This window comes from Salvelinus alpinus, chromosome 5 (genome assembly GCF_045679555.1).
Source record: "Salvelinus alpinus chromosome 5, SLU_Salpinus.1, whole genome shotgun sequence".
Taxonomy (NCBI): Eukaryota; Metazoa; Chordata; class Actinopteri; order Salmoniformes; family Salmonidae; genus Salvelinus; species Salvelinus alpinus.
Genome location: NC_092090.1, coordinates 2069887 through 2086283, shown reverse-complemented (window position 1 = coordinate 2086283; position 16397 = coordinate 2069887). Strand labels below are relative to the sequence as shown.

The 16397-nt window shown below is 48.3% G+C and overlaps 1 protein-coding gene across 2 annotated transcripts in view; it reads left to right on the top strand.

The window, feature by feature from the left end:
- The window catches only part of ntrk3b (neurotrophic tyrosine kinase, receptor, type 3b), a 162640-nt gene that overhangs the window by 120486 nt on the left and 25757 nt on the right, over nt 1-16397 (top strand). For both annotated transcript variants that reach the window (XM_071400341.1, XM_071400340.1), the window contains one exon: nt 1967-2175. In XM_071400341.1, the coding sequence (XP_071256442.1) occupies nt 1967-2175 (209 nt within the window). The remainder of the gene's footprint in view (nt 1-1966; nt 2176-16397) is intronic.

Sequence of the window (16397 nt, the reverse complement as noted above, 5' to 3'; positions counted from 1 at the left end):
AACCTGCTTTCATCTGTGAAGAGCACAGGGCGCCAGTGGCGAATTTGCCAATCTTGGTGTTCTCTGGCAAATGCCAAACGTCCTGCACGGTGTTGGGCTGTAAGCACAACCCCCACCTGTGGACGTCGGGCCCTCATACCACCCTCATGGAGTCTGTTTCTGACCGTTTGAGCAGACACATGCACATTTGTGGCCTGCTGGAGGTTCTGGCAGTGCACCTCCTTGCACTAAGGCGGAGGTAGCGGTCCTGCTGCTGGGTTGTTGCCCTCCTACGGCCTCCTCCACGTCTCCTGATGTACTGGCCTGTCTCCTGGTAGCGCCTCCATGCTCTGGACACTACGCTGACAGACACAGCAAACCTTTTTGCCACAGCTCGCATTGATGTGCCATCCTGGATGAACTGCACTACCTGAGCCACTTGTGTGGGTTGTAGACTCCGTCTCATGCTACCACTAGAGTGAAAGCACCGCCAGCATTCAAAAGTGACCAAAACATCAGCCAGGAAGCATAGGAACTGAGAAGTGGTCTGTGGTCACCACCTGCAGAACCATTCCATTATTGGGGGTGTCTTGCTAATTGCCTATAATTTCCACCTTTTGTCTATTCCATTTGCACAACAGCATGTGAAATTTATTGTCAATCAGTGTTGCTTCCTAAGTGGACAGTTTGATTTCACAGAAGTGTGATTGACTTGGAGTTACATTGTGTTGTTTAAGTGTTCCCTTTATTTTTTTGAGCAGTGTATAAGGATCAGACCAGCACTTTAAAACCTCTTGGCGCACGGATCCCTTTAGCGGGATCATTTTCGTAAACAACCGCTGAATTGCAGAGTGCCAAATTCAAAAATATTTAAAAAAAAATTTATAATCATGAAATCACAAGTGAAATATACCAAAACACAGCTTAACTTGTTGTTAATCCACCTGTCGTGTCAGATTTTGAAAATATGCTTTACAGCGAAAGCAATCCAAGCGTTTGTGAGTTTATCAATCACTAGACAAAACAGTAAGAACAGCTAGGCGCAAATTAGCTTGGTCACGAAAGTCAGAAAAGCAATAAAATGTATCGCTTACCTTTGATAATCTTCGGATGTTTGCACTCAGGAGACTCCCAGTTACACAATAAATGTTCTTTTTGTTCGATTAAGATTAGTTTTATAACTAAAAACCGCCATTTGGTTTGCGCGTTTTGTTCAGAAAACCACAGGCTCGTTCCGGTCCTGAAAGGCAGACGAAAATTACAAAAACTATCCGTAATGTTCGTAGAAACATGTCAAACATTTTTTAGAATCAATCCTCAGGTTGTTTTTAACATAAATAATCGATAATATTTCAACCGGACGGTAAACTATTCAATACTACAGAGAAAGAAAATGTCGAGCTTCTTCTCTCGCGCTCAGGAACCAATCAAAGGACACCTGAGGCGTTTTGATAAATCTCGCTAATTTTTCAAAATAAAAGCCTGAAACTATGTCTAAAGCCTGGTCACAGACTGAGGAAGCCATTGGGAAAGGAATCTGGTTGATACCCCTTTAAATGGAGGAGGGGCAGGCAATGAAACAGGGATCTTTCCAAATACAATGCACTTCCGGGTTGGAGTTCCTCAGGTCTTCGCCTGCAAAATCAGTTCTGTTATACTCACAGACAATATTTTGACAGTTTTGGAAACTTTAGAGTGTTTTCTATCCTAATCTGTCAATTATATGCATATTCTAGCATCTGGACCTGAGAAATAGTCGGGGGATATTTATCCAAACATAAAAATTCTGCCCCCTAGCTGAAAGAAGTTTAAGACCTACAGGTCCTTTACAGACACATACTCCAGCAGTAAACCAACAGTACATCTCTCTGGTTCCCAGACCCTGAAGGACCTCAACCTGTCTGTTGTCTATAAGCTGTCTGATATCAATGTGTTTACTACTACAGTAGTAGCAGCAGTAAACAACCAGTACTTCTCTCATCCACAGACCCTGAAACCAACAGCGTGTCCGTTTGGTTCCCAGACCCTGAAGGACCCCAACCTGTCAGCCAGAAAGGACTTCCAGAGAGAAGCAGAGCTGCTCACCAACCTCCAGCACGACCACATTGTGAAGTTCTATGGGGTCTGTGTGGATGGGGATCCCCTCATCATGGTCTTTGAGTACATGAAGCATGGAGACCTCAACAAGTTCCTCAGGTAATGGTGTAGGAACATATGTTGGTTCACAGGGGCGCCACTTTGGTTTTACAAGTGGGGGGGGGGGCATAACCTGACGGGAGGTCTGGGAATATATTTTGGGGAATCTAAAGCTCATTTCCTTTTTACACAATCCAACATGCCGTCTCTATTTAGAATAAAAATAAAGCAAAAATGTCCACAGTTATCAAGCTACGTGAGAGATCAAACTCCTCTGACTCTACTCCTCCTCCTCCTCTGTCTCTACTACTCCTCTGTCTCTACTCCTCCTCTGTCTCTACTCCTCCTCTGTCTCTACTACTCCTCTGTCTCTACTCCTCCTCTGTCTCTTCTCCTCCTCTATCTCTACTACTCCTCTGTCTCTACTACTCCTCTGTCTCTACTCCTCCTCTGTCTCTACACCTCCTCTGTCTCTTCTCCTCCTCTGTCTCTACTACTCCTCTGTCTCTACTCCTCCTCTGTCTCTACTACTCCTCTGTCTCTACTACTCCTCTGTCTCTACTCCTCCTCTGTCTCTTCTCCTCCTCTGTCTCTACTCCTCCTCTGTCTCTACTCCTCCTCTATCTCTACTACTCCTCTGTCTCTACTACTCCTCTGTCTCTACTCCTCCTCTGTCTCTACACCTCCTCTGTCTCTACTCCTCCTCTGTCTCTACTCCTCCTCTGACTCTACTCCTCCTCCTCCTCTGTCTCTACTCCTCCTCTGTCTCTACACCTCCTCTGTCTCTACTCCTCCTCTGTCTCTACTCCTCCTCTGTCTCTACTCCTCCTCTGTCTCTTCTCCTCCTCTATCTCTACTACTCCTCTGTCTCTACTACTCCTCTGTCTCTACTCCTCCTCTGTCTCTACACCTCCTCTGTCTCTTCTCCTCCTCTGTCTCTACTCCTCCTCTGTCTCTACTCCTCCTCTGTCGCTTCTCCTCCTCTATCTCTACTACTCCTCTGTATCTACTCCTCCTCTGTCTCTACTCCTCCTCTGTCTCTACACCTCCTCTGTCTCTACTCCTCCTCTGTCTCTACTCCTCCTCTGTCTCTACTCCTCTGTCTCTACTCCTCCTCTATCTCTACTACTCCTCTGTCTCTACTACTCCTCTGTCTCTACTCCTCCTCTGTCTCTACACCTCCTCTGTCTCTTCTCCTCCTCTGTCTCTACTCCTCCTCTGTCTCTTCTCCTCCTCTATCTCTACTACTCCTCTGTCTCTACTACTCCTCTGTCTCTACTACTCCTCTGTCTCTACTCCTCCTCTGTCTCTACTCCTCCTCTATCTCTACTACTCCTCTGTCTCTCCTCCTCCTCTGTCTCTACTACTCCTCTGTCTCTACTCCTCCTCTGTCTCTACTCCTCCTCTGTCTCTACACCTCCTCTGTCTCTTCTCCTCCTCTATCTCTACTACTCCTCTGTCTCTACTACTCCTCTGTCTCTACTACTCCTCTGTCTCTACTCCTCCTCTGTCTCTACTCCTCCTCTATCTCTACTACTCCTCTGTCTCTTCTCCTCCTCTGTCTCTCCTCCTCCTCTGTCTCTACTCCTCCTCTGTCTCTACACCTCCTCTGTCTCTACACCTCCTCTGTCTCTACACCTCCTCTGTCTCTACTCCTCTGTCTCTACACCTCCTCTGTCTCTACTCCTCCTCCGTCTCTACTCCTCTGTCTCTACTCCTCCTCTGTCTCTACTCCTCCTCTGTCTCTACTCTACTCCGTCTCTACTCCTCCTCTGTCTCTACTCCTCCTCTGTCTCTACTCCTCCTCTGTCTCTACTCCTCCTCTGTCTCTACTCCTCCTCTGTCTCTACTCTACTCTGTCTCTACTCCTCCTCTGTCTCTACTCCTCCTCTGTCTCTACTCTACTCTGTCTCTACTCCTTCTTTGTCTCTACTCCACTCTGTCTCTACTCCTCCTATGTATCTACTCCTCCTCTGTCTCTACTCCTCCTCTTTCTCTACTCCTCCTCTGTCTCTACTCCTCCTCTGTCTCTACTCCTCCTCTGTCTCTACTACTCCTCTGTCTCTACTCCTCCTCTGTCTCTACTCCTCCTCTGTCTCTACTCCTCCTCTGTCTCTTCTCCTCCTCTGTCTCTACTCCTCCTCTGTCTCTACTCCTCCTCTGTCTCTACTCCTCCTCTGTCTCTACTCCTCCTCTGTCTCTACTCCTCCTCTGTCTCTACTCCTCCTCTGTCTCTCCTCCTCCTCTGTCTCTACTCCTCCTCTGTCTCTTCTCCTCCTCTGTCTCTACTCCTCCTCTGTCTCTCCCCCTCCTCTCTCTCCTCCTCCTCCATCTCTACTCCTCTGTCTCTACTCCTCCTCTGTATCTACTCCTCCTCTGTCTCTACTCATCCTCCTCTGTCTCTAATCCTTCTCCTCTGTCTCTACTCCTCCTCTGTCTCTTCTCCTCCTCTGTCTCTACTACTCCTCTGTCTCTACTCCTCCTCTGTCTCTACTCCTCCTCTATCTCTACTACTCCTCTGTCTCTTCTCCTCCTCTGTCTCTCCTCCTCCTCTGTCTCTACTCCTCCTCTGTCTCTACACCTCCTCTGTCTCTACACCTCCTCTGTCTCTACACCTCCTCTGTCTCTACTCCTCTGTCTCTACACCTCCTCTGTCTCTACTCCTCCTCCGTCTCTACTCCTCTGTCTCTACTCCTCCTCTGTCTCTACTCCTCCTCTGTCTCTACTCCTCCTCTGTCTCTACTCCTCCTCTGTCTACTCCTCCTCTGTCTCTACTCCTCCTCTGTCTCTACTCCTCCTCTGTCTCTACTCTACTCTGTCTCTACTCCTCCTCTGTCTCTACTCCTCCTCTGTCTCTACTCTACTCTGTCTCTACTCCTCCTCTGTCTCTACTCTACTCTGTCTCTACTCCTCCTCTGTCTCTACTCCTCCTCTGTCTCTACTCCTCCTCTGTCTCTCCTCCTCCTCTGTCTCTACTCCTCCTCTGTCTCTACTCCTCCTCTGTCTCTACTACTCCTCTGTCTCTACTCCTCCTCTGTCTCTACTCCTCCTCTGTCTCTACTCCTCCTCTGTCTCTTCTCCTCCTCTGTCTCTACTCCTCCTCTGTCTCTACTCCTCCTCTGTCTCTACTCCTCCTCTGTCTCTACTCCTCCTCTGTCTCTACTCCTCCTCTGTCTCTACTACTCCTCTGTCTCTACTCCTCCTCTGTCTCTACTCCTCCTCTGTCTCTACTCCTCCTCTGTCTCTTCTCCTCCTCTGTCTCTACTCCTCCTCTGTCTCTCCCCCTCCTCTCTCTCCTCCTCCTCCGTCTCTACTCCTCTGTCTCTACTCCTCCTCTGTATCTACTCCTCCTCTGTCTCTACTCATCCTCCTCTGTCTCTAATCCTTCTCCTCTGTCTCTACTCCTCCTCTGTCTCTTCTCCTCCTCTGTCTCTACTACTCCTCTGTCTCTACTCCTCCTCTGTCTCTACTCCTCCTCTGTCTCTACTCCTCCTCTGTCTCTACTCCTCCTCTGTCTCTACTCCTCCTCTGTCTCTTCTCCTCCTCTGTCTCTACTCCTCCTCTGTCTCTCCCCCTCCTCTCTCTCCTCCTCCTCCGTCTCTACTCCTCTGTCTCTACTCCTCCTCCATCTCTACTCCTCCTCTGTCTCTACACCTCCTCTGTCTCTACACCTCCTCTGTCTCTACTCCTCCTCTGTCTCTACTCCTCCTCTGTCTTTACTCCTCCTCTGTCTCTACTCCTCCTCTGTCTCTACACCTCCTCTGTCTCTACACCTCCGCTGTCTCTACTCCTCCTCTGTCTACTCCTCCTCTGTCTCTACTCTACTCATTCTCTGTCTCTACTCCTCCTCCTCTGTCTCTACTCATCCTCCTCGGTCTCTACTCCTCCTCTGTCTCTACTCCTCCTCTGTCTCTACTCCTCCTCCGTCTCTACTCCTCCTCTGTCTCTACTCCTCCTCTGTCTCTCCCCCTCCTCTGTCTCTCCTCCTCCTCCGTCTCTACTCCTCTGTCTCTACTCCTCCTCTGTCTCTACTCCTCCTCTGTCTCTACTCCTCCTCTGTCTCTACTCCTCCTCTGTCTCTACTCTACTCTGTCTCTACTCCTCCTCTGTCTCTACTTCTCCTCTGTCTCTACTCCTCCTCTGTCTCTACTCCTCCTCTGTCTCTACTCCTCCTCTGTCTCTACTCCTCATCTGTCTCTACTCCTCATCTGTCTCTACTCCTCCTCTGTCTCTACTCCTCCTCTGTATCTACTCCTCCTCTGTCTCTACTCCTCCTCCAGAGTCCATGGTCCAGATGGCCAGCCTCTACAGACTGTATAGATGAAGGTTTATGTCTCTCTCTCTCTCCAGAGTCCATGGTCCAGATGGCCAGCCTCTACAGACTGTATAGATGAAGGTTTTTGTCTCTCTCTCTCTCCAGAGTCCATGGTCCAGATGGCCAGCCTCTACAGACTGTATAGATGAAGGTTTATGTCTCTCTCTCTCCAGAGTCCATGGTCCAGATGGTCAGCCTCTAAAGACTGCATAGATGAAGGTTTATGTCTCTCTCTCTCCAGAGTCCATGGTCCAGATGGCCAGCCTCTACAGACTGTATAGATTAAGGTTTATGTCTCTCTCTCTCTCCAGAGTCCATGGTCCAGATGGCCTGCCTATACAGACTGTATAGATGAAGGTTTATGTCTCTCTCTCTCTCCAGAGTCCATGGTCCAGATGGCCAGCCTCTACAGACTGTATAGATGAAGGTTTATGTCTCTCTCTCCCAGAGTCCATGGTCCAGATGGCCAGCCTCTACAGACTGTATAGATGAAGGTTTATGTCTCTCTCTCTCCAGAGTCCATGGTCCAGATGGCCAGCCTCTACAGACTGTATAGATGAAGGTTTATGTCTCTCTCTCTCCAGAGTCCATGGTCCAGATGGCCAGCCTCTGCAGACTGTATAGATGAAGGTTTATGTCTCTCTCTCTAGAGTCCATGGTCCAGATGGCCAGCCTCTACAGACTGTATAGATGAAGGTTTATGTCTCTCTCTCTCCAGAGTCCATGGTCCAGATGGCCAGCCTCTACAGACTGTATAGATGAAGGTTTATGTCTCTCTCTCTCCAGAGTCCATGGTCCAGATGGCCAGCCTCTACAGACTGTATAGATGAAGGTTTATGTCTCTCTCTCCAGAGTCCATGGTCCAGATGGCCAGCCTCTACAGACTGTATAGATGAAGGTTTATGTCTCTCTCTCTCTCCAGAGGCCATGGTCCAGATGGCCAGCCTCTACAGACTGTATAGATGAAGGTTTATGTATCTCTCTCTAGAGTCCATGGTCCAGATGGCCAGCCTCTACAGACTGTATAGATGAAGGTTTATGTCTCTCTCTCTCCAGAGTCCATGGTCCAGATGGCCAGCCTCTACAGACTGTATAGATCAAGGTTTATGTCTCTCTCTCTCCAGAGTCCATGGTCCAGATGGCCAGCCTCTACAGACTGTATAGATGAAGGTTTATGTCTCTCTCTCCAGAGTCCATGGTCCAGATGGCCAGCCTCTACAGACTGTATAGATGAAGGTTTATGTTTCTCTCTCTCCAGAGTCCATGGTCCAGATGGCCAGCCTCTACAGACTGTATAGATGAAGGTTTATGTCTCTCTCTCTCTCCAGAGTCCATGGTCCAGATGGCCAGCCTCTACAGACTGTATAGATGAAGGTTTATGTCTCTCTCTCTCTCTCCAGGGTCCATGGTCCAGATGGCAAGCCTCTACAGACTGTATAGAGGAAGATTTATGTCTCTCTCTCTCCAGAGTCCATGGTCCAGATGGCCAGCCTCTACAGACTGTATAGATGAAGGTTTATGTCTCTCTCTCTCCAGAGTCCATGGTCCAGATGGCCAGCCTCTACAGACTGTATAGATGAAGGTTTATGTATCTCTCTCTAGAGTCCATGGTCCAGATGGCCAGCCTCTACAGACTGTATAGATGAAGGTTTATGTCTCTCTCTCTCCAGAGTCCATGGTCCAGATGGCCAGCCTCTACAGACTGTATAGATCAAGGTTTATGTCTCTCTCTCTCCAGAGTCCATGGTCCAGATGGCCAGCCTCTACAGACTGTATAGATGAAGGTTTATGTTTCTCTCTATCCAGAGTCCATGGTCCAGATGGCCAGCCTCTACAGACTGTATAGATGAAGGTTTATGTCTCTCTCTCTCCAGAGTCCATGGTCCAGATGGCCAGCCTCTACAGACTGTATAGATGAAGGTTTATGTCTCTCTCTCTCTCTCCAGAGTCCATGGTCCAGATGGCAAGCCTCTACAGACTGTATAGATGAAGGTTTATGTCTCTCTCTCTCCAGAGTCCATGGTCCAGATGGTCAGCCTCTACAGACTGTATAGATGAAGGTTTATGTCTCTCTCTCTCTCCAGAGTCCATGGTCCAGATGGCCAGCCTCTACAGACTGTATAGATGAAGGTTTATGTCTCTCTCTCTCTCTCCAGAGTCCATGGTCCAGATGGCAAGCCTCTACAGACTGTATAGATGAAGGTTTATGTCTCTCTCTCTCCAGAGTCCATGGTCCAGATGGTCAGCCTCTACAGACTGTATAGATGAAGGTTTATGTCTCTCTCTCTCTCCAGAGTCCATGGTCCAGATGGCCAGCCTCTACAGACTGTATAGATGAAGGTTTATGTCTCTCTCTCTCCAGAGTCCATGGTCCAGATGGCCAGCCTCTACAGACTGTATAGATGAAGGTTTATGTCTCTCTCTCTCCAGAGTCCATGGTCCAGATGGTCAGCCTCTACAGACTGTATAGATGAAGGTTTATGTCTCTCTCTCCAGAGTCCATGGTCCAGATGGTCAGCCTCTACAGACTGTATAGATGAAGGTTTATGTCTCTCTCTTCAGAGTCCATGGTCCAGATGGTCAGCCTCTACAGACTGTATAGATGAAGGTTTATGTCTCTCTCTCTTCAGAGTCCATGGTCCAGATGGCCAGCCTCTACAGACTGTATAGATGAAGGTTTATGTCTCTCTCTCTCTCCAGAGTCCATGGTCCAGATGGCCAGCCTCTACAGACTGTATAGATGAAGGTTTATGTCTCTCTCTCTCCAGAGTCCATGGTCTAGATGGTCAGCCTCTACAGACTGTATAGATGAAGGTTTATGTCCCTCTCTCTCCAGAGTCCATGGTCCAGATGGCCAGCCTCTACAGACTGTATAGATGAAGGTTTATGTCTCTCTCTCTCTCCAGAGTCCATGGTCCAGATGGTCAGCCTCTACAGACTGTATAGATGAAGGTTTATGTCTCTCTCTCTCTCCAGAGTCCATGGTCCAGATAGCCAGCCTCTACAGACTGTATAGATGAAGGTTTATGTCTCTCTCTCTCCAGAGTCCATGGTCCAGATGGTCAGCCTCTACAGACTGTATAGATGAAGGTTTATGTCTCTCTCTCTCTCCAGAGTCCATGGTCCAGATAGCCAGCCTCTACAGACTGTATAGATGAAGGTTTATGTCTCTCTCTCTCCAGAGTCCATGGTCCAGATAGCCAGCCTCTACAGACTGTATAGATGAAGGTTTATGTCTCTCTCTCTCCAGAGTCCATGGTCCAGATGGTCAGCCTCTACAGACTGTATAGATGAAGGTTTATGTCTCTCTCTCCAGAGTCCATGGTCCAGATGGTCAGCCTCTACAGACTGTATAGATGAAGGTTTATGTCTCTCTCTCTTCAGAGTCCATGGTCCAGATTGTCAGCCTCTACAGACTGTATAGATGAAGGTTTATGTCTCTCTCTCTCTCCAGAGTCCATGGTCCAGATGGCCAGCCTCTAAAGACTGTATAGATGAAGGTTTATGTCTCTCTCTCTCCAGAGTCCATGGTCCAGATGGTCAGCCTCTACAGACTGTATAGATGAAGGTTTATGTCTCTCTCTCTCCAGAGTCCATGGTCCAGATGGCCAGCCTCTACAGACTGTATAGATGAAGGTTTATGTCTCTCTCTCTCCAGAGTCCATGGTCCAGATGGTCAGCCTCTACAGACTGTATAGATGAAGGTTTATGTTTCTCTCTTCAGAGTCCATGGTCCAGATGGTCAGCCTCTACAGACTGTATAGATGAAGGTTTATGTCTCTCTCTCTTCAGAGTCCATGGTCCAGATGGCCAGCCTCTACAGACTGTATAGATGAAGGTTTATGTCTCTCTCTCTCTCCAGAGTCCATGGTCCAGATGGCCAGCCTCTACAGACTGTATAGATGAAGGTTTATGTCTCTCTCTCTCCAGAGTCCATGGTCTAGATGGTCAGCCTCTACAGACTGTATAGATGAAGGTTTATGTCCCTCTCTCTCCAGAGTCCATGGTCCAGATGGCCAGCCTCTACAGACTGTATAGATGAAGGTTTATGTCTCTCTCTCTCTCCAGAGTCCATGGTCCAGATGGTCAGCCTCTACAGACTGTATAGATGAAGGTTTATGTCTCTCTCTCTCTCCAGAGTCCATGGTCCAGAAAGCCAGCCTCTACAGACTGTATAGATGAAGGTTTATGTCTCTCTCTCTCCAGAGTCCATGGTCCAGATGGTCAGCCTCTACAGACTGTATAGATGAAGGTTTATGTCTCTCTCTCTCTCCAGAGTCCATGGTCCAGATAGCCAGCCTCTACAGACTGTATAGATGAAGGTTTATGTCTCTCTCTCTCCAGAGTCCATGGTCCAGATAGCCAGCCTCTACAGACTGTATAGATGAAGGTTTATGTCTCTCTCTCTCCAGAGTCCATGGTCCAGATGGTCAGCCTCTACAGACTGTATAGATGAAGGTTTATGTCTCTCTCTCCAGAGTCCATGGTCCAGATGGTCAGCCTCTACAGACTGTATAGATGAAGGTTTATGTCTCTCTCTCTTCAGAGTCCATGGTCCAGATTGTCAGCCTCTACAGACTGTATAGATGAAGGTTTATGTCTCTCTCTCTCTCCAGAGTCCATGGTCCAGATGGCCAGCCTCTAAAGACTGTATAGATGAAGGTTTATGTCTCTCTCTCTCCAGAGTCCATGGTCCAGATGGTCAGCCTCTACAGACTGTATAGATGAAGGTTTATGTCTCTCTCTCTCTCTCTCCAGAGTCCATGGTCCAGATGGCAAGCCTCTACAGACTGTATAGATGAAGGTTTATGTCTCTCTCTCTCCAGAGTCCATGGTCCAGATGGTCAGCCTCTACAGACTGTATAGATGAAGGTTTATGTCTCTCTCTCTCTCCAGAGTCCATGGTCCAGATGGCCAGCCTCTACAGACTGTATAGATGAAGGTTTATGTCTCTCTCTCTCCAGAGTCCATGGTCCAGATGGCCAGCCTCTACAAACTGTATAGATGAAGGTTTATGTCTCTCTCTCTCCAGAGTCCATGGTCCAGATGGTCAGCCTCTACAGACTGTGTAGATGAAGGTTTATGTCTCTCTCTCTCTCCAGAGTCCATGGTCCAGATGGCCAGCCTCTACAGACTGTATCGATGAAGGTTTATGTCTCTCTCTCTCTCCAGAGTTCATGGTCCAGATGGCCAGCCTCTACAGACTGTATAGATGAAGGTTTATGTCTCTCTCTCCAGAGTCCATGGTCCAGATGGCCAGCCTCTACAGACTGTATAGATGAAGGTTTAGGTCTCTCTCTCTCTCCAGAGTCCATGGTCCAGATGGCCAGCCTCTACAGACTGTATAGATGAAGGTTTGTGTCTCTCTCTCCAGAGTCCATGGTCCAGATGGCCAGCCTCTACAGACTGTATAGATGAAGGTTTATCTCTCTCTCTCCAGAGTCCATGGTCCAGATGGCCAGCCTCTACAGACTGTATAGATGAATGTTTATGTCTCTCTCTCTCTCCAGAGTCCATGGTCCAGACGGCCAGCCTCTACAGACTGTATAGATGAAGGTTTATGTCTCTCTCTCTCTCCAGAGTCCATGGTCCAGATGGCCAGCCTCTACAGACTGTATCGATGAAGGTTTATGTCTCTCTCTCTCTCCAGAGTCCATGGTCCAGATGACCAGCCTCTACAGACTGTATAGATGAAGGTTTATGTCTCTCTCTCTCCAGAGTCCATGGTCCAGATGGCCAGCCTCTACAGACTGTATAGATGAAGATTTATGTCTCTCTCTCCAGAGTCCATGGTCCAGATGACCAGCCTCTACAGACTGTATAGATGAAGGTTTATGTCTCTCTCTCTCCAGAGTCCATGGTCCAGATGGTCAGCCTCTACAGACTGTATAGATGAAGGTTTATGTCTCTCTCTCCAGAGTCCATGGTCCAGATGGCCAGCCTCTACAGACTGTATAGATGAAGGTTTATGTCTCTCTCTCCAGAGTCCATGGTCCAGATGGCCAGCCTCCACAGACTGTATAGATGAAGGTTTATGTCCCTCTCTCTCCAGTGTCCATGGTCCAGATGGCCAGCCTCTACAGACTGTATAGATGAAGGTTTATGTCTCTCTCTCTCTCCAGAGTCCATGGTCCAGATGCCCAGCCTCTACAGACTGTATAGATGAAGGTTTATGTTTCTCTCTCTCCAGAGTCCATGGTCCAGATGGCCAGCCTCTACAGACTGTATAGATGAAGGTTTATGTCTCTCTCTCTCCAGAGTCCATGGTCCAGATGGTCAGCCTCTACAGACTGTATAGATGAAGGTTTATGTCTCTCTCTCTCTCCAGAGTCCATGGTCCAGATGGCCAGCCTCTACAGACTGTATCGATGAAGGTTTATGTCTCTCTCTCTCTCCAGAGTCCATGGTCCAGATGGCCAGCCTCTACAGACTGTATAGATGAAGGTTTATGTCTCTCTCTCTCTCCAGAGTCCATGGTCCAGATGGCCAGCCTCTACAGACTGTATAGATGAAGGTTTATGTCTCTCTCTCCAGAGTCCATGGTCCAGATGGCCAGCCTCTACAGACTGTATAGATGAAGGTTTATCTCTCTCTCCAGAGTCCATGGTCCAGATGGCCAGCCTCTACAGACTGTATAGATGAAGGTTTATGTCTCTCTCTCTCTCCAGAGTCCATGGTCCAGATGGCCAGCCTCTACAGGCTGTATAGATGAAGGTTTATGTCTCTCTCTCTCCAGAGTCCATGGTCCAGATGGCCAGCCTCTACAGACTGTATAGATGAAGGTTTATGTCTCTCTCTCTCCAGAGTCCATGGTCCAGATGGTCAGCCTCTACAGACTGTATAGATGAAGGTTTATGTCTCTCTCTCTCTCCAGAGTCCATGGTCCAGATGGCCAGCCTCTACAGACTGTATAGATGAAGGTTTATGTCTCTCTCTCTCCAGAGTCCATGGTCCAGATGGCCAGCCTCTACAGACTGTATAGATTACGGTTTATGTCTCTCTCTCCAGAGTCCATGGTCCAGATGGCCAGCCTCTACAGACTGTATAGATGATTGTTTATGTCTCTCTCTCTCTCTCCAGAGTCCATGGTCCAGATGGCTAGCCTCTACAGACTGTATAGATGAAGGTTTATGTCTCTCTCTCTCCAGAGTCCATGGTCCAGATGGTCAGCCTCTACAGACTGTATAGATGAAGGTTTATGTCTCTCTCTCTCTCCAGAGTCCATGGTCCAGATGGCCAGCCTCTACAGACTGTATAGATGAAGGTTTATTTCTCTCTCTCTCCAGAGTCCATGGTCCAGATGGCCAGCCTCTACAGACTGTATAGATGAAGGTTTATGTCTCTCTCTCTCCAGAGTCCATGGTCCAGATGGTCAGCCTCTACAGACTGTATAGATGAAGGTTTATGTCTCTCTCTCTCTCCAGAGTCCATGGTCCAGATGGCCAGCCTCTACAGACTGTATCGATGAAGGTTTATGTCTCTCTCTCTCTCCAGAGTCCATGGTCCAGATGGCCAGCCTCTACAGACTGTATAGATGAAGGTTTATGTCTCTCTCTCTCTCCAGAGTCCATGGTCCAGATGGCCAGCCTCTACAGACTGTATAGATTAAGGTTTATGTCTCTCTCTCCAGAGTCCATGGTCCAGATGGCCAGCCTCTACAGACTGTATAGATGAAGGTTTATCTCTCTCTCCAGAGTCCATGGTCCAGATGGCCAGCCTCTACAGACTGTATAGATGAAGGTTTATGTCTCTCTCTCTCTCCAGAGTCCATGGTCCAGATGGCCAGCCTCTACAGGCTGTATAGATGAAGGTTTATGTCTCTCTCTCTCCAGAGTCCATGGTCCAGATGGCCAGCCTCTACAGACTGTATAGATGAAGGTTTATGTCTCTCTCTCTCCAGAGTCCATGGTCCAGATGGTCAGCCTCTACAGACTGTATAGATGAAGGTTTATGTCTCTCTCTCTCCAGAGTCCATGGTCCAGATGGCCAGCCTCTACAGACTGTATAGATGAAGGTTTATGTCTCTCTCTCTCCAGAGTCCATGGTCCAGATGGCCAGCCTCTACAGACTGTATAGATGAAGGTTTATGTCTCTCTCTCCAGAGTCCATGGTCCAGATGGCCAGCCTCTACAGACTGTATAGATGAAGGTTTATGTCTCTCTCTCTCCAGAGTCCATGGTCCAGATGGCCAGCCTCTACAGACTGTATAGATGAAGGTTTTTGTCTCTCTCTCCAGAGTCCATGGTCCAGATGGCCAGCCTCTACAGACTGTATAGATGAAGGTTTATGTTTCTCTCTCTCCAGAGTCCATGGTCCAGATGGCCAGCCTCTACAGACTGTCTAGATGAAGGTTTATGTCTCTCTCTCTCTCTCCAGAGTCCATGGTCCAGATGGCCAGCCTCTACAGACTGTATAGATGAAGGTTTATGTCTCTCTCTCTCCAGAGTCCATGGTCCAGATGGTCAGCCTCTACAGACTGTATAGATGAAGGTTTATGTCTCTCTCTCTCTCCAGAGTCCATGGTCCAGATGGCCAGCCTCTACAGACTGTATAGATGAAGGTTTATGTCTCTCTCTCCAGAGTCCATGGTCCAGATGGTCAGCCTCTACAGACTGTATAGATGAAGGTTTATGTCTCTCTCTCTCTCCAGAGTCCATGGTCCAGATGGCCAGCCTCTACAGACTGTATCGATGAAGGTTTATGTCTCTCTCTCTCTCCAGAGTCCATGGTCCAGATGGCCAGCCTCTACAGACTGTATAGATGAAGGTTTATGTCTCTCTCTCCAGAGTCCATGGTCCAGATGGCCAGCCTCTACAGACTGTATAGATGAAGGTTTATGTCTCTCTCTCTCTCCAGAGTCCATGGTCCAGATGGCCAGCCTCTACAGACTGTATAGATGAAGGTTTATGTCTCTCTCTCTCTCCAGAGTCCATGGTCCAGACGGCCAGCCTCTACAGACTGTATAGATGAAGGTTTATGTCTCTCTTTCTCTCCAGAGTCCATGGTCCAGATGGCCAGCCTCTACAGACTGTATCGATGAAGGTTTATGTTTCTCTCTCTCTCCAGAGGCCATGGTCCAGATGACCAGCCTCTACAGACTGTATAGATGAAGGTTTATGTCTCTCTCTCTCCAGAGTCCATGGTCCAGATGGCCAGCCTCTACAGACTGTATAGATGAAGATTTATGTCTCTCTCTCCAGAGTCCATGGTCCAGATGACCAGCCTCTACAGACTGTATAGATGAAGGTTTATGTCTCTCTTTCCAGAGTCCATGGTCCAGATGGCCAGCCTCTACAGACTGTATAGATGAAGGTTTATGTCTCTCTCTTCAGAGTCCATGGTCCAGATGGCCAGCCTCTACAGACTGTATAGATGAAGGTTTATGTCTCTCTCTCTAGAGTCCATGGTCCAGATGGCCAGCCTCTACAGACTGTATAGATGAAGGTTTATGTCTCTCTCTCTCCAGAGTCCATGGTCCAGATGGCCAGCCTCTACAGACTGTATAGATGAAGGTTTATGTCTCTCTCTCTCCAGAGTCCATGGTCCAGATGGCCAGCCTCTACAGACTGTATAGATGAAGGTTTATGTCTCTCTCTCCAGAGTCCATGGTCCAGATGGCAAGCCTCTACAGACTGTATAGATGAAGGTTTATGTCTCTCTCTCTCTCCAGAGTCCATGGTCCAGATGGCCAGCCTCTACAGGCTGTATAGATGAAGGTTTATGTTTCTCTCTCTCCAGAGTCCATGGTCCAGATGGCCAGCCTCTACAGACTGTATAGATGAAGGTTTATGTCTCTCTCTCTCCAGAGTCCATGGTCCAGATGGTCAGCCTCTACAGACTGTATAGATGAAGGTTTATGTCTCTCTCTCTCTCCAGAGTCCATGGTCCAGATGGCCAGCCTCTACAGGCTGTATAGATGAAGGTTTATGTCTCTCTCTCTCCAGAGTCCATGGTCCAGATGGCCAGC